The sequence below is a fragment of the Lissotriton vulgaris genome, chromosome 2_1 (assembly GCF_964263255.1).
Source record: "Lissotriton vulgaris chromosome 2_1, aLisVul1.2, whole genome shotgun sequence".
In the NCBI taxonomy this organism is placed as follows: domain Eukaryota; kingdom Metazoa; phylum Chordata; class Amphibia; order Caudata; family Salamandridae; genus Lissotriton; species Lissotriton vulgaris.
Window position 1 is genome coordinate 239,912,140 of NC_141687.1, and position 23,350 is coordinate 239,935,489.

The 23,350-nt window shown below is 47.8% G+C and overlaps 1 protein-coding gene across 6 annotated transcripts in view; it reads left to right on the plus strand.

Moving 5' to 3' along the window:
* Positions 1-23,350, plus strand: part of NF1 (neurofibromin 1) — a 2,008,692-nt gene that overhangs the window by 1,477,195 nt on the left and 508,147 nt on the right. For all 6 annotated transcript variants that reach the window (XM_086954827.1, XM_086954826.1, XM_086954830.1 and 3 more), the window contains 2 exons: positions 1,442-1,644; positions 21,609-21,802. In XM_086954827.1, coding sequence (XP_086810953.1) covers positions 1,442-1,644; positions 21,609-21,802 — 397 coding nt within the window. The remainder of the gene's footprint in view (positions 1-1,441; positions 1,645-21,608; positions 21,803-23,350) is intronic.

The following is a 23,350-nucleotide window of genomic DNA, read 5'->3' on the forward strand; positions in this document are numbered from 1 at the left end:
TAATGAAAGAGTGAATCCAACAATTGGTTCGTCCATAGATTCACAAACATGGTTGACTGTAATTTAATAGCTGGAAGACACAGGTGAATCTGCTAGACACAAAAGGTATTCTTGTCAATGTTTTTTTAAAATGTCTTCTGACACCTTACATGTATGAGGAGTATACCTGTAGATCAAAGTAAACAACTTGTTTGTACAGGATGACTGCCTACATATAAAGGCTTAGGGAGATCATGTGCCAGGAAATATCTTTTATTATCATATTAGATAAGAACTTTTTTTATATTTTATACCACAGCCCTTAAAACACACTGCAGTAAGGTTATTGCAAAATTCCTGACTTCAGACACAGAATCTTGAAGTCGAGTCAGCGAACACAGGAAAATGTATCTAATGGCAGGAAGGTTCTCCATTGGCTCTAAGTAAAGGACCACTTTGAATTTGAATGTCTATATATGGTCTGTTTCCCAAGAAAGAAAGGTAACTTGGGTCTTAAATATTTTGGGACCAATTACATACCACTTTTTCAGCGTAAGGAGCTAGAGCCACTTGTGCAAAGGTGTTGCCTTCATTCCTTAAAATGAAATGATGAAATGTGCTACAAAGCCACTCTTCGCTTGCTGTCCTCCTGTCTGTGCTTTCTAAGTGTTTTATTCTGAAAGCTGTGCAAAACTAACCTCTTTACTTAAGTCTCCTTTCTTTTAAAGCCATGTTGAAAGAAATCTGCATTAACATCTGGAATCAGTTCATGTAAGAGTTATGCACTATATAAATTTTTCTGTATTTATTAAATCGCTGATTCCATGTGAACTTCACAATGAACAGATGCCATTAACGCATTTTGCAGACATTATGAACTGCCATTTGCTCTTTGATGCTGTGTTCACTTTCTGCTGCCACTACTGATGTGAAGTATACCTTGAGAAACATATTGGTGTATTCAGTGGCACATGCTGCTCACAGGGAGTTAACATATTGATGATCTAAGTAGGATTATAGAACATACATCTACTGCAGATGTTTAACATTAAATGCCGGCCTCGCTTCTTCATTTTAAAACGTTCAATTCTGAGCACAAGTTTTACATGAACTGTGTCCCCGATGTGTTAGTCACGAATAAAATGCAGAGCCCCATAAGTTATCACCTGAAAAGTAGTGTTTATTGCAAACCAGTCGTAGGCAGACATGAACTATCCCAACAACCTCTTCAGTAAGATGTTCCTGGAAAACTCGTGAATGACCAGGACTAATCCATAACCTCTAGCCTTTTCCGCCCCAAAATGAAATGTTCTAAAATTCAGAACAGTGTTTAGTATTTCTGTGTGTTTTTTAATTGTTTTACTAGATCAGTCTATTTGTTTTCAGTGTTTCTGGGTCATTAAGAAAAGAAACATTTGGATTGACCATGTCGTGATAATTTGACACTTCTGTTTTGTTGCAGGTCTGCGGCCTATAATCTTCTGTGTGCCTTAACATGTACCTTTAATTTAAAGATTGAAGGCCAATTACTGGAAACGTCGGGTCTGTGCATCCCAGCAAACAACACTCTTTTCATTGTCTCCATTAGTAAAACTCTTGCTGCTAATGAACCTCATCTCACCTTAGAGTTTTTAGAGGAGTGCATTTCCGGATTTAGTAAATCCAGTAAGTTGCATTTGATTTTCTGTATTTTCATCAATCAAGACAACCTCCTTAGGCTATCTGCGTATGTGTCCCCTTATATAACTACATAGAGTTCACACCTTGTTATCTTTTCACTTTTCCGGCTCTTTATTGCAACTTTGCCAAACTTACTTGCTGAAGATAACTTAAAGCAGCTTTTAACCTTCTTTCTGTGAATGTTCCTATAAAAGCAACAAACTCGATGTTTTTTGCCTCATATCAGAAAACAGTTATCCTTTTTAGTCATTGAGGGACTGCATGAAAATAAACTTTGAAGCAATTGTATTCGCAGCATGTGTTGGCTGTAGATACATATGCTTAGCATTTTCCTAGTTTTAGGCTCAGACAAGTACAAGTTGTTTTTCTTAGAAGAAGTCTTCGAGTCATGAGGTATGGTGACTCCTCCTTTGGTGTGTATTGCGCATTTTCCTCAGCTCCTTTGTTAGACTGTCTTTTTCTGCCATCGGGTTCGGACATAGACATCGCAGCTCTGGGACCAAAGCTTGATTCCTCACGAGGTCTTTGCCGTGCCCCATTTTTATTCCACTACAACCGAACAGCTTTCAACACTGAACACCAGTTGGTGTTATTGAACATTTCGAAGCGTCCGCCCTGGGTCGCGCTCGACCTTCCAAAACGTCTTCGCCTCTGTTCACCATTCCAGTATCCATGAGTGATGGAAAACACCCCCTTCAGAATTTGCCCCAAGTGCCACGCAAAGTACTCCTAGCAAGACCAACACAGAATGTGCAATCACTGTTTGTCACCGGAACACAAGGAGGCTTTCTGCGAGGCATGCTTGGCGTTCCGGTTGAAGAAAGCACTTCAGCAGTGAACGGAGCATCGCTGGTCCCACACCACTATGCAGCGACGCACAGAGGTGCATTGTACATCTTCAGGGAGCAGTCACCAGACCCCGAACAGGATTTGGAGGAGAGAGAGGTGCCGGCTCCGCCTCTGGATGTACTGATGCTGCTGGCTGTCAGTGGAGACAGCTTGGACTTCTACCCAGATTCCAGGTAGGGGCACATGAGTACCTTGGCGCATGCCGCACAACCCCCTACCAAATCGCCCAAACTGGCTTTTGTAGCCCCACTGCCCTTGGGCCATGACAATCTCTACTAGCGGGTGCACGAATACAAATCCACTCTGCCCGGAAAGCCTTTGATTAGTGTCGGAAAATATAAAGCCTTACAATTTGTTTCAGCGTCAGTACCAAAAAGGCCACATCGGCACTACCAAAGTCAGGCAAAGGCTCAGGGGCACACATCGGATCCAAAGAGAGCCTCTGAGCCAAAAGATGATTCAGTACCAAAGCCATCGGGCCGGTTCCAGCACCTAAGCACATCGAAACCCCATATCTGCAAAACCCTCTTCAGCACCTTCGAGACCATAATAAGCCACTAAAGATAGTACTAAGCCATGGTAAAGACAGGTACAGACCATTCTAGAGTGCTAGCAGGAGAAGCTTGACAAGGGACCAAAGTCTCCTTTTGTACACCCAGACACTGGGAAACAGGGCACCAAAGCACCACCACATGTTTCCTTTAAGCTTTCCAAAAGGAACAACACATTTGAGTAGGACATTACTGGCCCTGAAACAGCCAAACCACCAAAGGAGCACAGAGGCTGAAGCCCTATCTTCCTCTTCCATCCTTTCCTACTCTCTCTTCACCACCACCATGGCAGTGTGTCACCCTTTCCTGAACACCTGCCCTCAGAGCAGGCACATTTTTCACCACATTGGTCACCTACTGGTGACGGTCAACCAGAGGAATCCAATATCCCTTATTTCACAGATCCACAGAGCGATCCCGATACAGCCCCTCACCCATGGGATATTTATGATTCAGGTCCGATGGTTGATACCGATCGTAACATCTACCTATCCACCTATCCACACCATCACCACCAGATGGTACAACATCATATCATGAAATCAGCAGAGCTGCTGCTTACATTAAGGTAACCCTATCCACTAAACAGCAGGAGGATGGATTCCTAGTGGAGGCACATTAGGTAGCAAAAACAGCTCTGTCACTCCCTATGCTTAAATGCATGTTGTCTTTACACTAGACATCTTTAAGCAGCCAGTTAAATCTATGGTAGTCACTCCTAGAATTGAAAAAAAGTACAAGGCATGCCCATTGGACCCTAAATATATTTAGGGCCAAGTTACACCAGATTCATTATTGGTACACACAGACAGGAAAGGGCAAATTTTCAGGGCACATGAGATGCACCTCCTATATATAAGGAAAGTAAAAAATATGATGCCGCAGGCAAGCACGTAGCAGCACATGCAGCCAACCACATGTGCATTGCAAATTCTATAGGGCTACTCTCCAGATATAATCATGCCAAATGGTACGCAATTGGTAGAAGAGAGCAAGGCTATCTCTAATGTCACTATACAGTGTGCCCTGGACTTTGTAGACCCGAGCACCCATGAGATCAACACCAGTGTTTATAACAGATGCCATGCATGGCTCGGAGTCTTCGGCTTCAAACCAGACATGCAACAGTACCTGCTCAATTTACCATTTGATGGACTAAATCTTTGGTCCACAGGTGGAAGAAATGTTGGAAAAGTTAAAAACAACACAACCAGTAAGGCAATGGGGACCCTACAAACCTACCAACACCATAGTTCCTTTCGTAGGGTACAATACAGGGGTGCAGCCAAAGGGAGTTCTCCCACTGATTCTGGCACTGGCCATAAACAACAGGACTCGTTTCACAGTCAATTTACTGGAGGTCCCAACTATAGATCAAACTATATAACTAGAAGTAGAGGCTAGCAAACCACCACCAAAAATTCTCACTGCTCCAAAACAGTTACCACCTACACCTCCCCGCACCACATATTACACCAGCTCTGGGAAGGTTACAAAATTTCTATCCACACTTGCAGGACATCACCACAAACCAATGGTTACTTTCAATAATCAAAATGGGTAGTGTCTGGAACTCAAGGAGCGATCACCCACAATGCCACCAAGAACACAAATTATGCCACCAAAACATTTGACCCTTTTTATACCACGAGGTCCAATCTCCTTCAAAAAGGGGCAATACAGATCGTACCCTTACAATATCGGGGACACAGAGTACACTCTATCTGAAAGAGACTATTAGTAATAGATTCTTTACCGTAGAATTACCCCCAGGCGTTAGACTGGATCAGGAGAATTTTTCCGAAGCAGTACCCCTGCACATCAGGTGGCGCCGGTTGACTCCGCGTTCAACGTTAGTTGTGATTGCCAGAATGACATTGCGGTATCTACTTAGACGACGACCGTGCGCACCGACGTCAGTTCTTTCTTTTTCTGCACCAGCCAGCACAGATCTTGAGAGAGCGGTACCCTTAGTCATTTTTTGACTATTGTTTTTTTACATTTTGTCTACAACTTTTTCGAGTCGTTCGACTCCTGGTGCACGCAGGGATGTCACATCGGCGGACCACTTCAAGCCTTGTGAATTGTCACAAACTGATGTCAGTCACGGATCCACACTTCATATGCCTTAGGTGCCTGGAGCGCGACCACGACCCAAAGTCGTGCTCTGACTGTCAGACTATGAACATGAAGTTTTTGCGGGAGCAGTCCCGAAAGCTTCTGGAGGCCCGGCAGTCAGCTCCGCGGTGTTCGAGGTCCCGGTCGAGAGGGAGATCGCAGGACCAGTCGCGGAGTCGCCACCATCACTCTTCATCGAAGTCTTCGTCTTCGGGTAAGTCAAAGCACAAGAAGGTGAAAAATCACTGTCACTTTTCGCCTTCTCCCCATCTGTCGGCCGATGAGACACAGAAGGTCGTCGTCCTTCGGCTCCGCCCGCGGATCCTGCTGCGACGGCTCCAAGGTTCCTTCCCTTCCCAGGACCAGGAGCGTCCCCAGCCCAGCTTCGTGCCTTGCACAAAGCCCTTCACTCCATGTTTTGGCTGCCCGACTGCACCGGCGTGCCTTTGTGCCCCGCTGACTCGGCTGGGGGCGCAAGGCTTTCGATGCCAGGTGCTCCAGGCTGATGCCGCAGGGCCCCCAGGGATCCAGGCCTGGATCCGGATCAGCGCCGGTTAACCTCACGACCCCTCCCCCGGCGCCGATTCCACTGACTACACCTCAGACGCCAGTTGTGTCCTTGGCCGGCACCAACCCCAGCCTCCCCCTTCATTTGAACATGGAGCCAGACCGGTGTTGACCGGTGCATTTGTACCACTGTTCTACCCTGGCATTCATTTTCACACCGAATGTCAGCTAGAGGAGGGTGAGGAGGACTAGGAGGACTAGGAGGGGTATGTGGAGCCTCTAGCAGACCAGCTAGAAGAGCCAGACTGGAGAGAGGAGTTGGGTGATGCCGTTTGTCTGGATACCTCCCCAGACCTAGGTATGGTTTCTCCCCCTACCGTGGCCACAGAAGAGGTATCCTCTTGCTCTGTGGTGTTGCGTAGGGCAGCTGAGGCCTTGGGCCTCGAGCTTCCTACGATGGCAGTCTGGACTACCTCCTGACTGAGGGGCTTCAACCGGCAGCAGCCTCCTCGGAGCCCCTGCTGGTGTTCAATGAGGCCCTCACCCACATTCTTCTAGGCACTTGGTCCAAGCCCAGCACAGGGGCCCCTGTGGATAGGATGATTGCAGAGGCCACTGCCCGGCCCGGGTAACCCCATTTTCCTCTCCCAACCCCCTACCTCTGAGAGCTTGGTGGTCCAAGTCTCAAATTCTAAAGGCGCGTTCCCTACTGCTCCCCCAGATAGGGAATCTAAGAAGCTGGATCATCTTGGGAAGATGTTTTCTTCCACCAGCTTAGGGCTGCAGTCGGTGAACCACGCATGTCTCTTGGGCCGCTACACCCACTCTGTGTGGGACACTGTTGCACAAGTGCTGACACAGTGGAGGGCCGGACTGTACTCACCCGTGCTGTTGCAGAGGGTAGAGACTCAGCGAAGTTCACCCTTCGGTGTGGGCTGGACACTGCCAACTCGCTAGGTAGAACGATTTCTGTGTCAGTAGCCTTGAGACGCTATGCCTGGCTGAGGTCCACTGGCTTTTCCGGGGATGTCCAATCGATCCTTTTGGACATGCCCTTTGATGGCTATCACCTGTTTGGCGACAAGGCGGACAATGCGCTTGAGCTCTTCAAGGACTCTAGGGCTACGGCCAGATCCTTGGGCCTCGCTGCCACCTCTCGCCACGTTCAGTCTGCCTTTCGACCCTTTTGTGGCTACGGAAGGGGTGCCCCACCTAGTTCCACCCAGTGCCGCAGGCCGGCATAAGGTACTCAACCTCTGCGCGGCCTTGGACCCAGCTCTGTGTTTCTGGGAGCCAGCAGGCTGGCCAGTCCACCAGTACCCCGCTCTGCATCGGCCTCCAGGGCTTCCTAGTCCGACATTTCAGGGTCACCAGTTGCCAGTGGGTAGCAGGATTCGCCATCATCTCACCCACTGGCACATCATAACGTCGGACAGGTGGGCTTTGCAGATAGTCCAACCAACACTCCATCGCATGTCGGAGGATCACTTGGCTCTTATCCGTCAGGAAGTTACGGCTCTCTTGGCCAAGGGAGCCATCGAGCGAGTTCCTGTGCCAGAAGTAGGTGGTGATTGTTAATACCACTACTTCCTGGTGCCCAAGAAGGACAAAGCTGTGCATCCTATCTTCAATCTCAGGGACGTCAACCGTTTTCTCTGGAAGGAGAAGTTCAAAATGTTGACATTGGCTCAAGTCTTGTCTGTCCTCGACCCTAGAAGGCATGACTTGGCAGTTCAGGCTGGACTGTTGCCATGAGGCACTGGGTCAGACTGATTTGCATATGGCCATGTCTAAACTGGGGTGGCAGAGTGGGCTAAAGAACGGTGATGGAATAAACCCAGATCTGTTGACTGGGTGGGAGTGTTTGATTGGTTCAGATGCTCCGTCCATCACCACCCCCTTTGTGCTACTATTTTCACATCCCCGTCCCGCCGGCCCACAGGCATTACCTGCCCCTGCATCCTTCTAAAGAGGATGAGAGGCGCCACCGTCTGGATCCAAAACGTGCGCTATCATTTTATCTTGATCTGCGTGGATGATCAACTCTTTGTTGGTTATATGGACGCCAAGAAAGTCTCGATGGGTCATTCTTTGCATTAAAATCTGTTATTCTTTGGCGAAAAAGGAGCCTCCACCAGGGCGACGGCAGCCACTACTGCTTTGGGACGTGAAGTCCCCCTCAGTAACATCTGGCAGGCAGCCCCATGGGCATCACTGCACATGTTCACTAAGCATTATTGCCTGGAGAGTCAAGTCCGTAGAGACTGCTTCTTTGGCCGTTCAGTTATCCAGGACTCTCTGGTGTGAAATTAGTTTGCACCTCCGGGGTTGCTATTGCTGGGGTATCTATTTTAAGGTAAGGAATATATAACTAATAGTCTCTTACATATGACCAAGTTATTTACCTTCAGTTACCATATATCTGTAAGAGACCAATAGTAATTTTAGATTCCTTACCGCCCCACCCATCCTCCCCGTTCTGCGAACTGACTTCTAGAGTAAGGGACTCTCTTTCAGGGCCCTAGTTTTGTGCACCAATGGTCGGTGTCCTGCCTGGCTCTGCACTTCTGACATGGAATGTCGTGTAAAGAACTGACGTCAGCTCGCACGGGCAGCGTCTTCAGTAGATACTGTGACGTCATTGCAGCGATCACGACGCCAACGACGGAGGCGGAGTCGACCGACACCACCTACTGTCGCACTGGGGTACTGCTGAAGAAAAATTCTCAGGATCCAGTCTGATGCCTGGGCGTAATTCTAAGGTAAGGAATCTATAACTAGTATATGTCTCTTACAGATCTAGCATTACCGAAGGTAAGTAACTTGTTTATTTTCTCATCCCTAAAAAGGACGAAATGTTAAGACCAATCCTAGATCTCAAGCCTCAACAGTTACATCTACTCGGAACACTTCCACATGGTCACACTATAAGAGGTGATGGCACCTCTACAGCAAGGAGATTTCATGACAACATCAGACCTCAAAACTCATACTTGCATATTCTCATAAATCCAGTGCACTGATGTTATCTCCATTTCCAGCTCAATGGCCAACACTACCAAATGAAAGTGCTGCCCTTCGGGGTCACAACAGTTCCAAGGGTTTTCACCAAATGCCTTGCAGTGGAGGGGCCTCATCTCAGAGGGGAAGAAATACACATTTTCCCCTATCTCGACTACTGGCTCCTCAGGAGCCCAAACTACCAGCAGTCTCTTCAGGACACTCAATTGGTTATCAAACTTCTGTACAAACTAGGGTTTACCCTTAACATACTAAAATCTCATCTAGTCCTTCCTAGGTACAACACTCAATTCAGTCACAGCTAAAGCCTATCCCAGTCTATAATGAGTGCAAAAGTTCTCACAGACATTGCCTCTTTTTCAACCACTAGCTCAACTCACTTGTAAAGGTATTGCTTTTTGTTTTAGGGTTGATGGTGCAACACTCAATTCAATCACAGCCAAAGCCTATCCCATACTATGAGTGCCAAAGTTCTCACAGACATTGCCTCTTTTTCAACCACTAGCTCAACTCACTTGTAAAGGTAGTGATGATTTTTAGGGTGGATGTCTTCCTGCATAACCATAGTACCACACGCTCGCCCACATATGCACCCCTTTCAGTGCACTCTACAATCTGTTGTCTCAAGCAGAGGGGCATTTGCAAGATCTAGTGTTGGTAGTGCCAGCAACCCTTCGCTCTCTGCAGTGGTGGAACACCATCAGCTTGTTGCAGGGTCGACCCTTCAATGCCCAATTCCACAAGTCACCATTACAAAAGACAGTTCACTGTCTTATGGACAGTATATCACAGACATCTACATATTAATCATCTAGAGCTTTTAGCAGCTCAACTAGCGCTCAAAGCTTTCTGCAGTTACCTACACCAGAAGGTAATACTAATAGGCACAGACAATATGACTGCAATGCACTGTTTCGAAAAATGGGAGGGGGGGCACTCCTCACAGCTATCCCTCCTCAGAGCGCAGCAGGCACTGGGCATTCTCTTACAAAATCCACCTCCTAGCAGAATACCTACCAGGGGTGGACAGCAACTTTGCAGATTTGCTCAGCAAGTACACTAGTGGGAGATAACCTACCACTACCCCACTCTTACTTCAAAAGGTGGGGGACACCGGACCTAGATGTGTTTGCGACTCACTTTAACGCCAAATGCCGAAGCTTCGCCTCCAGGTCCGCTAACCCTCAGTGCAAGGTCAATGCCCTATGGATGAATTGGTCAGGATTGTTTGGCTACGCTTTTGCTCCTCTCCCACTCATTCTTTATGTGGTACAGAAGTCACAAACGTCTCGAACACTAATCCTAATAACCCCAACAGGGGCATGGCAAGCTTGGTTCACAACACTACTGCAACTATCTGTAGTGCCACATGAGAAGCCACCTATTTGGACACATCTACTGAGGCAAGATCAAGGAAAGGTAATGCATCCATATCCCTCGCAGCTAAATCAAGCAATTTGGCTCCTGAAGTCATAGAATTTGGGTATCTGAAATTACCACAAAAACATATGGACATCCTTAAGCAAGCTCGTAGGGCTACACCTAGAGCATTCTGCACTGCATAATGGAAACGGTTTGTACATTACTGTACAACTAAGCAAATCCAGCCTTTAGGACCCTCAGTTCCAGAATTTGTAGTTTATCTCTTTCATCTGCAGCAAGCGGGACTTGCTTACACTTCTATCAGATTTCACTTAGCAGCCCTAACTGCCACAGGCAGGACAGGCAACACATGACCCTCTTTAAAATACCAGCAACAAAGCATTCATGGAAGGACTCAAATGAGTTATTACACCTTACACTCAACCAGCCACAGCATGGAACCTAAACATTGTTCTTACAAGGCTTATTAGTACCATTCAAACCATCTTCATTCATGTCCACTCCAACATGAAAGTTGCCTTCTTAGTGGCAATCACTTCTCTCAGAAGGATAAGTTAACTACAGACACTTGCTCTACAAGAACCTTTCTATAAACTTTTCCCCAAGATATTAGTTCTTCGGACTAATCCAAAATTCCTACCCTAGGTGATTTCAGGCTTTCACAAAAGTCAGCCATAGAACTACTAGTGTTCTTTCCTAACCCAGACCCAGTAGCAGAAAAAGCCCTGCATACATGAGATGTCCAAAGGGGTATCCATTGTTAAAACAAAATCCTTTAGGAAACACAGCAGCTTTTTGTCACCTTTACCAAGCCTCACCAGGGGGAACCCATATCTAAGGCAGGAATTGCTTGAAGGATAGTTAGATGCATTCAAACCTGTTACCAGAAAGCCAAGAGGTTACTTACAGTACCGCCAGGGGCTCATTCCACACGTAAACAGGGAGCCACTAGGGCTTTTCTGGGAAATATCTCTAGAGAGGATATTTGCAGAGCGGCAACTTGGAAAAAACGACACACATCCACAATACACTCAATAAGCTAGAGTGAGTCAAGCTATACTTAAACAAGCATTTGCAATGCAATAGGTCTCACATTATTAAAGTTTGTGGTATTGGTGTTGCATTATTTAGCAATGCCAATAGCTCAAACTTTAATAATGTGAGACCTATTGCATTGAAAATGCTTGTTGAAAGAGGGGGTGCGTGCTGAGGAACAGGCAGGGAGTGGGTGTAGGTTGATGGGGAGCCTGAGTGACAGAACAGAGGGGGGAGAGAACAGAGCCGGACAGGAGGGGCAGGGGGTCTTCAGGGCAGTGGGCGCTAGAGAAGGCTGGCTGGCAGCACACCAGTGCAGTGGGCAGTAAGTGTGGGGCGATCTGTGGAGAAAAGAGCAGGGGGAGCCGTTTGGGGTCCGCCGAGCGGGCTGGTGGAGGTGGGAGTCAGCACGGGGTGGCGGGATGGATCTTCACTGCGGGAAGAGAGGTAGGTAGACCCTCTGAGGAGGCTGCTGGACACAGGGAGGGTGTTAGTAGTGTGGAGAGCGCGGAGGAGGCATGGGGCGGGGGGATAGTGAGGGAAGACAGGCAGACATGCCAGGTGGAGAGAGAGAGAGGGTAGAGAGAGAGAGAGAGGGTGGGTGATAATCAGAAGTACTAGAAGTGGATAGAATTTACTCTGGAAATCGAAATCTGAAAACGGGGGAGACGAACGACGGGGTGCAGGGCGGAGCAAGAAGAGCCAGGAAGGACAGTCATGAATGCAGGCTCACGGTACAGATGCAGGATTTATATAAACTCTGCCAGAAAGAATCTGAAAACAAAGGGAAACTGATAGTAAAGCATTTGTGGCTCAGTTTGATCATCACTGACAGACTGCTTTGTAGATAGCTTAGAGGGTTAAGAAGCCTGTTGCACAGATCTAGCCTAGCTGCAGTAAGCTTCTGTGCACTGTACAGGGAAGGTAAGTCCGGTGGTTAATGGACTTGCTCTGGTACCATGTTGGAAACATCATAAAGCAGCTCAGAGTGTTGATGTGCCAGCTGCGGGGATCATCTTGTGACCTGCAGGTGGCAGGGCCCAGTTGTGGTGAAATAGCTCAGTGGGTGAAGCGCTCAGTGCAGACAGCGGCATGTCACTTGTAAGACGTCATCCGGGTTTAAGAGCACTTCTCGTTCTTTAAAGGCTCATGAAGTGTTGTCTTTTATGAAGGACTGCCCCCAAAACAAGAGTATCTTGTGTGTTATGTGATTGTGAACAGTGTTTTACGGCAGATCTGAACATACACACCCCGGCCCCTGATGGCCTTCTGCCGCAGAAGGCGCCATCTCCCTGGACTTCTTTGCTCTCAGCGTAAACCGAAGGGGTTGCCGAATCTCCTTTAGATGAGGCATTACTGTGTGGTCGTTGTTTGGGTATAGACCCTCCACTTCCTTCTCCTCCGCATGTTCTTGAAGTAAGTGTGTCTGTGTGCACACCACACCAGGGACAGGATGTTCAAGGGCCTGTCAGAAGAGGATACCGGCTGGAACCAGAGCCCACCGGCTCTCCTCTCCACCTCCGATGTTAGTGATCAGTCTGGAGGGAGAGGAGAGACAGTAGAGCTCTCCGTGTCCACACATAAAGGCGAGTATATTCCTTGTGGGCCAGGGGTCAGAGCCGCCTCACTTCAGGTGTCCTTCAGCCCCTCAGAGAGGACACATGGACTCAACTACGTGGAAACGGCGCAGCTGTCATCGTACTTCTCGCGCATTGCTGGGTTTCACCGCATTTATCTGATCACTGTTCCATCACAGCCCACAAAACGTTCACCCGCCAAAGAAGTATTTTTTTCCCAGTTACAATTATGACACGTCTTTTTTTCAGCTTAACTAAATCACGAAGGTCACGGCAAAAAAAGTAAATGTTAACAGTAACTAGACGTTCGCCATGCACATGTAGTATATTAGACATTGTGAAATCTTCACCATGATGCTGAGCTCGAGCCAGACAGACAAGAAAACACGCATTTACTCCTCCGCTCTTAATACTCTACCAGCACTTTCTGAACCTCGGACACATCGGGAGTGGCGAAGGCGGCAAGCAAGCGAGTGGTGCGTGCCCGCGCGCCGCATTGAGCCATGTGTTTTACATTATCGTGCACGCATCTGATTTGATTATTGAATTTGTAGAGCGCACGAATGCCCGAGGGCATCTTGGTTCTAAAAATGACTATGCCTGCAGGGGTGGGAAGAGCCGTGCGACAACAGGAAACAGGGCTATGTTGAGAAAAGCCAGGTCTTCAGGTTCTTTTGAAAAGACAACAATGATGGGTTGTTTAAATCTGGGAGTCTTGAGAAGTTTGGCACTGATGGACCTAAGAGTCCTAGGCGGGTCGTAATGTAGTAGATTAGTTTTGAGAAAGTGAGGGCCTGATCCACGCAAGGCTTTGTGTGCCAGGCAGGCTGATTTGAATTGGATTTTTTTTTCAACGGGTAGCCAGTGGAGGCTTTTAATTTTAAGGGCCACTGGTCCGAACCTGGGAATATCCAATACCAGCCTGGCTGCTGCGTTCTGGAGGCGCTGAAGTTTTAGTAATAACTGTTTTTGAAGCCCTGCATACAAGGCATTCCCATAATCCATTTTGGATAGTGCCAGCATAGTTACGAGGGTTTTGCAGGTGTCAGAAGGGATATATGGCAACAGTTTCCTAATCCGCATCAGCGTGTACCATACAGAGGAGGCGAGTTTATTGATTTGAGCCTTAAAAGTAAGTTTGGAGTCAAACATGAAGCCCAGGTTCCTTACCTTGTCCACAGATGTCGGACATCTGCCAAGACTGTTGGGCCACCAATTGCGTGACCAGATGTTAGGTTCAGCCCCCCAGCAACAAGACCTCTGACTTATCACTATTCCATTTTTTAAGCAGTTAGCATGTATCCATAGATTGACCTGATCCATGCAGTGCCTAAATCTATCCTCTGTCTCGGTTGTGTTGTTTGATAATGCCACCACTATTTGGGTGTCATCTGCGTAGGACACGGGTAGGAAGCTGCAGTTTCTGATGATGTTTGCTAGTGGGGCAGCATATATGCTAAAGATGGTAGGGCTTAATGACGACCCCTGAGGGACCCCCCAGGGCGAGTTGAAAGGTTTCGATGAGAATTCCCCAAACCGGACCGTGAAGGATCTTTCTCCCAGAAAGGAGGCCAGTAATGCGATTGCAGATGCATGCTGGCCTATTTCCTCCAGACAGGTCAGGAGTATATCATGGTTGACGGTGTCGAAGGCTGCCGAAAGGTCTAACATTACGAGGGCAGCCTTCCTACCTGCATCCAGTATACTCCTAATTTCCTCCGCTGCCATAATCAGAGCGGTTTCAGTCCCATGTTCCTCCCGGAATCCATATTGTGATATATCTAGGACATGGGAGTCCCTAACGAACCCAGCAAGTTGAGAGTTCAGGTGTTTTTCAAAAATTTTGCCGGGAATGGGATTCTCGAGATTGGCCTATAGTTAGCAGAGATTGATGGGTCAAGGTTTGGCTTTTTAAGGAGAGGTAAGACAGAACCGCTTTCCAAGCCTTCGCGAAACAGTTGGCCTATATTATTTTGGCGAAGAGCAGCTGTAGTTGATTGCTAAGCATCTCCGGGAACGTATGCAAAACTTTAGGGGGACAAGGGTCCATGGGACCCCCTGACTTAGTTGACATAATGAGATGATAAATCTGTTCTGCTGAAGGGGCTGAGAACTGGAATTCTGGGGAACTTGACTCTGAGTGCTTTTCAGGGTTAGGCTGAGAATTCCCTATTGCATGTGAGTCGCAGTATGGAGTCGAGAAGGATTCGTAAATGAGTCTCACTTTGTCAGTGAAAAAAAAACCCAATTCGTTACACAGATCTAAACTGCCTTCGATCTGTTTAGCAGCTGGCTCAGTGAGTTTTTTAACAGTGGCAAAGAGTTCCTTGCTAGAGTTTTTGGCCTCCTTGATTTTCTTTACGAAAAAGGCCGATTTTTCTTCAGCTATCAGTTTCTTATAGGTAGCTAGTGATTTGCAGTAAACTTCTTTCTCCTTATCCTCATAGTTAACCCTCCATCTCCTTTTGGCCCGCCTACATGTCTGTTTTTGCAATCTTAATTTCTCTGAGAACCAAGGCTCAGAGGTGTTTTTCCTCTTGTGGTTTTTCTTTTTAATAGGTGCGACTGAAAGAGCCGCGGTTTTGATCCAGTTATACACTTGATCCGTGGCTAGATTACTGTCCCGGTCTAAACCTGATACAGTGGCTCCAAGCTGTGCGTGCAGTTTGGCTATATCAATTTTATCCCATTCCAGGTAGGAGAATTGCCCCCCCCCCCGCCCCCCCCCACACCCCACACCCCCCTTTGCTGGAAACTGGCTGTTTTTGCATGGTCAATAGTTAGGGCGAAATTGACAACTTTGTGGTCAGACCAGGGGACTGAAGTGACATTGCCTATTTTGATGTTAGGATTAGAGGAGAAGATCCCATCCAAAGTGTGACCAGCGGAATGGGTTCCTTGTTGGACTAATCGGGTCATGCCGCAGCTAGCCATAGTCTCTGAAATAAGTATTGTGTTTTTTTCTGAGCCTTTTTCAAGGTGGATATTGAAGCCACCCAAGATAGTGGAGTCTGCCCCAGAGAGACTGGACTCAAGACCGGGGCCCAACAGTTATGACAGGGGGGTACTGGCCTTAGGCGGCCTGTACAACAGAAGGCCATCAAAGGTATAGTTATTAGTGATGCCGATTTTAAAAGGTAGAGTCTCACACTCAGGGGAGCTCCGGGCCTCCAGGCCCCGCACCTGAAATGCATCTTTACTGATGATGGCAAGCCCTCCCCCACGCTTACCATTTCTATCTGCCCGAAGGATAGAGTATCCCTCCAGGACTGCTAATGTCAGATCAATATCTGAGGTTTTATCTGCCCAAGTCTCCGTTATGAACAACAGATTTAGGTCATGTGTATCAATCAGGTTGGCTACTTCAGTATTATGTTTTACTAGGGACCTCACATTCTCCAGAGCTGCCTTTATCTGTTCACCTAAACGCACTCCAGGCTGCTGGTATTGACGCGCTGCTGTTCCGCAAAGCGTGTAGTTAAGGGACAGCAAGCAGCTGGGGTAGTGTTTGGTTTCTTCCAATGGATTGAGTATCTCACAATCCGGCCTTGTCCGTAGTTCCTTCAATTCTATGCTGCTATAAACCCTCCTATTCGCTAAGTTCCCATTTTGCGCAGAGGTTCTGGCCCTAGGCCCGGGCCAGGCGTGGACGGGCGCAGACGGGCTTGCCTTTGGCGCGCCACCGGCGCGCCCACTGCGCCTCGGTATCATCATGATTTTAAATGGTCTCAGGGTTTCAACAACTAGCCCGCTCACCCCCAGAATAATCTCCCAGCCGGAAGTGAGGGCGTGCTGACCGCGTCCACCATCCCCTCCGAACAATCGGCACTTGCCTTGACGGACCAGGGAGCATAGGCGGGTAGCTACTGCCTCGGACCACAATCAGTAAAAGGTGAGGAAGATTTGATAAATTAAATTTAAAAGCCAGCAGTGAGTTTTTAAGAGAAAAAGTTACCGGCACAAGCACCACAATGTTAGATCTCCGGCAGTCTCAGTCAATAGACCCCGTGCCAGCCCATTACAGTAGTTAATGTAGTCTCAGGGCTTCAACAACTAGCCCCCTCTCCCCCGGAATAATCTCCCAGCCGGAATTGAGGGCGTGCTGACCGCGCCCTCCGTACAATCGGCACTTGCCGTGACGGACCAGGGAGCATAGGCGGGTAGCTACTGCCTCGTACCACAATCAGTAAAAGGTGAGCAAGATTTGCAAAATTAAATTTAAAAGCCAGCACTGAGTTTTTAAAAAAAAGTTACCGGCACAAGCACCACGATGTTAGAGCTCCGGCAATCTCAGTCAATAGACCTGCGCACGATAATGCAAACTACATGTTACCCTATGCTGGTAACAGACACCAATAGGCCATAGGCGGAGCAACGCGCCAGCCTTTGGCCTATTGCGTGGTCGGTGTCTGAAACACAAGCAGGCAAAAGCCAATCCCATCACAAAAGATAACAAGCATTTACAATGCAATGGTTTCGCCTTTTGAAAAGATTTGTATTTATGTGTTGGTTTCGAAAACAGATAAATAAATGGTATTGTCATTTACAATGCCAATAGTTTAATATCTGGCAAATGCCACACAAAAACACAAAGACCCACACATACACACAGACCCACACACACAGAGCCCCCCCCCACACACACACAGAGAGCCACACACACACAGAGCCACACACACACACACAGAGCCACACACACAGACCCACACACACAGTCCCACACACACAGAGACCCACACACACACAGACCCACACACACAGCCACACACCTAACCAGAGCCACACACCCACCCAGAGCCACACACACACACCCACCCAGAGCCACACACACACCCAGAGCCACACACACACACCCAGAGCCACACACACACACCCAGAGCCACACACACACACACACACACCCAGAGCCACACACACACACACACACCCACACCCAGAGCCACATACACCCCCACACCCAGAGCCACACACACCCACCCAGAGCCACACACACACACCCAAAGCCACACACACACTCAGGAGAGCAAGCACAGCGAGGGGGCAGGGAAGCAAGCATAGCGAGGGGGCAGGGAAGCAAGCACAGCGAGGGGGCAGGGAAGCAAGCACAGCGAGGGAGCAGGGAAGCAAGCACAGCCAGGTGGCAGGGAAGCAAGCACAGCCAGGTGGCAGGGGAGCAAGCACAGCCAGGGGAAGGGGAACCAGGGGGCGGGGGGCAAGCACAGCCAGGGGGCAGGGAAGCAAGCACGGGCAGAGAAGCAAGCACGGGCAGGGAAGCAAGCACAGCCAGGGGGCAGGGAAGCAAGCACAGCCAGGGGGCAGGGAAGCAAGCACAGCCAGGGGGCAGGGAAGCAAGCACAGCCATGTTTCCAGTGCTTGGCTATTCTGAACAAACCATTGGTATCCGGCCTGCCACTCAAACGAAAACATCTCCCAGAATACCTTCTATGAGCATTGGTACCCAGGAACCTGCACTAGCCTAACTGACTTGATAAAGTAACAGTGACCAAGTGGTCTCACTAGTGGTGTGACACCTTGAGCCAGTTCGGACCTTTTATACAATCGCACTTTTGACTCTGGGAATAGTGAGTCGTTGACTTGTGACTGCAGTATGCGGCTACAGATCCCTACGCACATTGCAACAGCTGGTAAACGTCAGACAGTATAGTGCTAGAAGTGAGTGACCTCCGGCACAGGACCGAGCATCACTTATCAAGTCAGGTACTTCACCTTCACTCGTGATGCAATGATGCTACCTTTGTATTTCCAGTTCACCCACACATGGGCACAGCACCCCCTGCACCCGGAGCCGTTATAGACACATTAACGCCAGTGCTTCTAATGAGACGACCATTGACACATTTTGGTGAAAACTTATGCAGCAAACTGAGGCCTCGTGACTCACACTTACCGGCTGCTTAATGTTGTTTCAATATCTTGCATTTATTCCCTGGCAACGTAATTGATGACTTTACATTGACTCGGCATCCTCAAACACGAGGGAGAGCTGCACGTGCAGTGACTCCAGTGCACTCCCTGCTGGTGGAGGGACCGACCGAGTGCACTCGGAGCAGCAAAGGAAAGCAAGTGCAGCTCACGGGAGCGACCTAAGGGGCTCTTTATTGATTTATATTTGGTTTTATATCGCAAGAACCAGGCCCGCCTCTGTACCCGAGCCATTTACATACCATAACTTAAATAAGGCGCACTGCCACATGGGGTGGAAGTTGTGAGATGTCGTTAAAGGAAAGACACAAACATATATATTTTGAAACTAGAAGGGGGGGACGGGCTCACGGCCAGCGGGAGGGGGGACCGGCTCACGGCCAGTGGAAGGGGGGACGGGCACACAGACAGCGGGAGGATAGACGGGCTCACGGCCAGCGGGAGGGGGGACGGGCACTGTTCACAATTCAGTCGCTGATTGAGGTAAAACTTTTGTTCAGACGGTATGGACGAGTGCTAACAAGACAAAATGGCAAAATAATACTGTTCATTTCGTGCCACTTAATTCGGGCAGCCCACCGCACACTGTTCTTTCCCTGTTAAACAATTCCATTGGTCCTGCTCAAAATATAGGGGTTAATGTGTAGACTATAGAACCAGGAGACATGGGCTTAAAATCTCGGCATCCACGCTTTATCAAACGTGTGATCTGAGACAAGCCACGCAATATCTCAGGACCAAAATTCCTGTATCTGACCACAATAGAAAGAACCAAGACCTGAAGTTCAGTCTGCAATGTGAAGTGCAAAAAAACAGCTGCTCACTCACCTGTCCAAAGCTATGGCGGTCATGGAAGAGATGCTGGCAAAGACAGCCGAAATGGGGAAAAAGTTGTGGAACTTGCAGTAGAAGAGACCGTAGTACCAATCGTTGTGGATGCCATAGGTGAAGTTGATGACAGTGTTGAAGGCGGCCATGGAGGCCTCGGCGAAGGCCAGGTTCAGCAGGAAGTAGTTGGTCACTGTCCTCATCCTTTTGTGGGCCAAAATGATCCACATGACAATGATGTTGCCCACCATGGAAACCACGACGATGATGGAGTATGCCACTGCCCAGAGGGTGATCTGCCAGCCCGGCTGCACAAACGGGTTGGGGATGTCCTCAGAAGAGTTTCCGGGTGACGGGGTCACATTGTAAAAATCGTACTCTGAGACCGTGAGGTTGTCCATTCTTAGCGGGAGGGGTGACGGGCTCATGGACAGCGGGAGGGGGGACGGGCTCATTGACAGCGGGAGGGGGGGACGGGCTCACGGACAGCGGGAGGGGGGACGGGCACACGGACAGCGGGAGGGGGGACGGGCACACGGACAGTGGGAGGGGGCGGGGACGGGCACACGGACAGCGGGAGGGGGGGCGGGAACGGGCTCACGGACAGCAGGAGGGGGGGCGGGAACGGGCTCACGGACAGCAGGAGGGGGGGGCGGGAACGGGAGTAAAATATGCCGCTTACCTGCTAGCAACTCTTGGAAAGTGAAATCGCGCAGCCCACCCCTGCAAGGCACACGTTTGAAATGAAACCAACATGCCGATACGAAAAAAAAACACAACCACCCACCGCAGCATGACGCACGAAAATGGGCGGGATGAGTAAAAATCGCCAGAACGCCCAGGAATCTGCTCGGGGAATGAGTGGCGCATCTCTGTTCCAATGGCTAGCCTCCATTTATGGAGCTAGCCAATGGAACAGAGAGGCGGGACAACACACACATACTGTTAACATAAGATTTCGCCTGCGGGAAACGCTGCTGCGCAGCTGTTTGCCAGGCGAAACCTAACACGCGCACGAGCATGTGCAATTTTCAGGTACATTTTTAAACCCCCTTCAAAAGGGCCCTCGCGAGCCCTAAAAAGTACTCCAACCAGATGTTAAACACCGTAAAGGAGAGCACTGCTTTACATTCGATGCTAAGCATACATATCTACGGCCAATACATGCTACGGATGAAATTTGTTACTTACCCTGTAACCAACTATTCATAGTGTGTAGTGCCGTAGATTCATAGGCACCCACCCTCATTCTTGAAAGCTTTTTGTTGCAGTATTTTCTGATAGATTTAGCACAGTAAATTCAACACCCGCACTTCTACAAATGTTTCTCTATTCTGTCACTGTAGTGCTCCGTTTTCAACGCTAACCTGATGAGCCAAACACAGTCTAACAAAGGAGCCAAGGAACATGCACAATAAATACACACTATATACTTCGTGATTCGAAGATTTCTTCAAAGAAAAACACCTTTTAATCGTCCGAGCCGAACACTAGATGGCAGGATAATGCTAAGCATATGTTTCTACAGCACTATGCAGTACAAATAGATGCTTATAGGGTAAGTAACATATTCATTTTAATACAGTGCATGTGGGAAGCTTGACAGTATATTATTGCAGAAGAAGTGTGTGTGTGTAACTCAACCAAAGTGGAAAATACCAGTATATGGCATGGTCACAATGCATTTTGAAATAGTTTTGTTTTGTATGTGATCGAGGGCCCAGTGCAAACTTTATTTCTGTGTGTCTGCTTCTTGCACATAATAATTTCCCTCTGTGCAATGTAATTAAAAGCTTTAAAAAAAATTTTTTTTACAGGAAATAAATATAAAGGCTTGGGGAATATTAGATTTTTTGTTCCTTTGAAATGCTTTCAATTTGGCCTGTACTTTCTAATTAGCACCCATTACCCAGGTAGTGAGAGCTCGCTGGTACTAGATTTACTCTGAGGGCCTTGCCTAACCTTACTTTGCTGATGTGCAAGCATGCACTGACATATTCTAAAGAATACATGCTAAAATACTTATGATGCTGGGTTTGTTGCATTGAAGTGCCTGAGACTGGTATTCCATAGCAGTATTTTTAATTCCAGTTTTTATTTACCCCTTTTCAGTACTAACTAAGTGTGTAAATTGCAGGTATTGAACTGAAGCACCTCTGTCTCGAGTATATGACACCCTGGTTGTTGAATCTTGTCCGTTTCTGTAAACTCACTGATGAAGCCAAACGACAGCGAGTTAGTGCTATCCTCGACAAGCTAATCACTATGACAATAAATGAGAAACAGATGTATCCATCCATTCAGGCGAAGATATGGGGAAGTCTTGGACAGGTACTCTAATGTATAATGGTATTTTTATATATGTATACAGAATACATAACTGGTAACCGTGTAATATGGTGCAGTATTTCCAATGAGGAGTTCTGGTGACATTGTACACCAGAAGGCTGAAGCCCATGTGATTTGTATATGTCACTAGAACTCCACAATTCAATATTAGACCATGTAGTAAATGTTATCAATTTTCTGTTTTTTCTATAACATGTTTATTTTGTTAAGTTGATGTTGAAAAGGCTGCTTTCTGCAAAGTACGACTAGCAGTGGGCACTGATTGAAATTAGAATCTTTACGAATAAATTGTTGCTAAAGGTACTGCAATTGCCACTTAATTTGCGGATTTCACAGAGAATGTTGTTTCTAGTTTAAATGGATACAAGTACTGCCAGAGATTGTGCCACATCATTTTATGGTCGTCCATGCCCCATAATCCTTATAGCCCTGGCAGTGGTGATGCTCTGCACAGTTGTTTGGGTGTTTTCATTATGACGAATAAACCCATATTTCACAGGGAACCATGAAATTCTTTATATTTCAACGTTTTCTACGAGATGTGTATTATATTGCCATATTCTAATGTATACTTGTAACCACCGATGCCGCACCTTAGAATACTCACCAGGACCCAGACTAGATCTGGAAAAATGTTTCTCCAAGCAGTGCTCCTGTGACCCACATAATATCCTCAGGACTCTTGTCTCTGGCAGAGGGGTCAGTCTGCTGGTGTTGCGGGACATTCTTCTGACTCTGGAGGCCTTCCTGCCATCTATTAAGGGGAGGCTGGTGCATGTTCTCCTCGGTAACTACACAGCCATGTGGTACTGTAAAAAGCACGGTGGAATGGGTTCATGTGTCCTGTATCAGGTGGTTCAGCACCCCTGGAGATGATTGGCGTGTCAAGGCATTTCTTGATCTTGAACCACACGGCAGGGTCCCTGAATGCCAATTCGAATGCAGAGCAGGCTGCATCTGGCAGATCATAATTGGTATCTACATCCTGAGGTGGCACAGGGCATCTTCCAACAGTAGAGATAGCCCTGGCTAGAGTTTCCACAAGAAAACTCATTAGGAGACAAGTTCTGGTTGGAATGGAACACGGGACTCATGTTTGTCTTCATTCTCAAGCATCTTCTGATTTTAGTTCTGAAGAAGAGCAAGACCAATTGGGCCCGAGTCTTTCTAGTGGCTCCAGATTGGTCCAGGAGAGTGTGACCCACACCTGGGCATGAGCATCTATCCTCCGATCAAGCTACCACTTGGCAAACTACACCTCCACATGTGCATACTGAGTGGCAGCTACTGACTGCATTTGATCTGCTGCCCGAAGAAGTGATGAATGTCATTCTTGCCACCTGACATCCTTCCATGAAATACATTTTTACCGAGCAATGGGACAAAGTTGTGTCCTGGTGTAGCAGTCATAAGAACAACCCCTTATGTGTAAAGCTGTCTTACATCCTGCTTGTTTTTTATTTGGCCCAGCAAGCTTTTGCGGTGGACACTATTAAAGGTGTTTTTCAGACCTTTTGGCCTTACAGCATT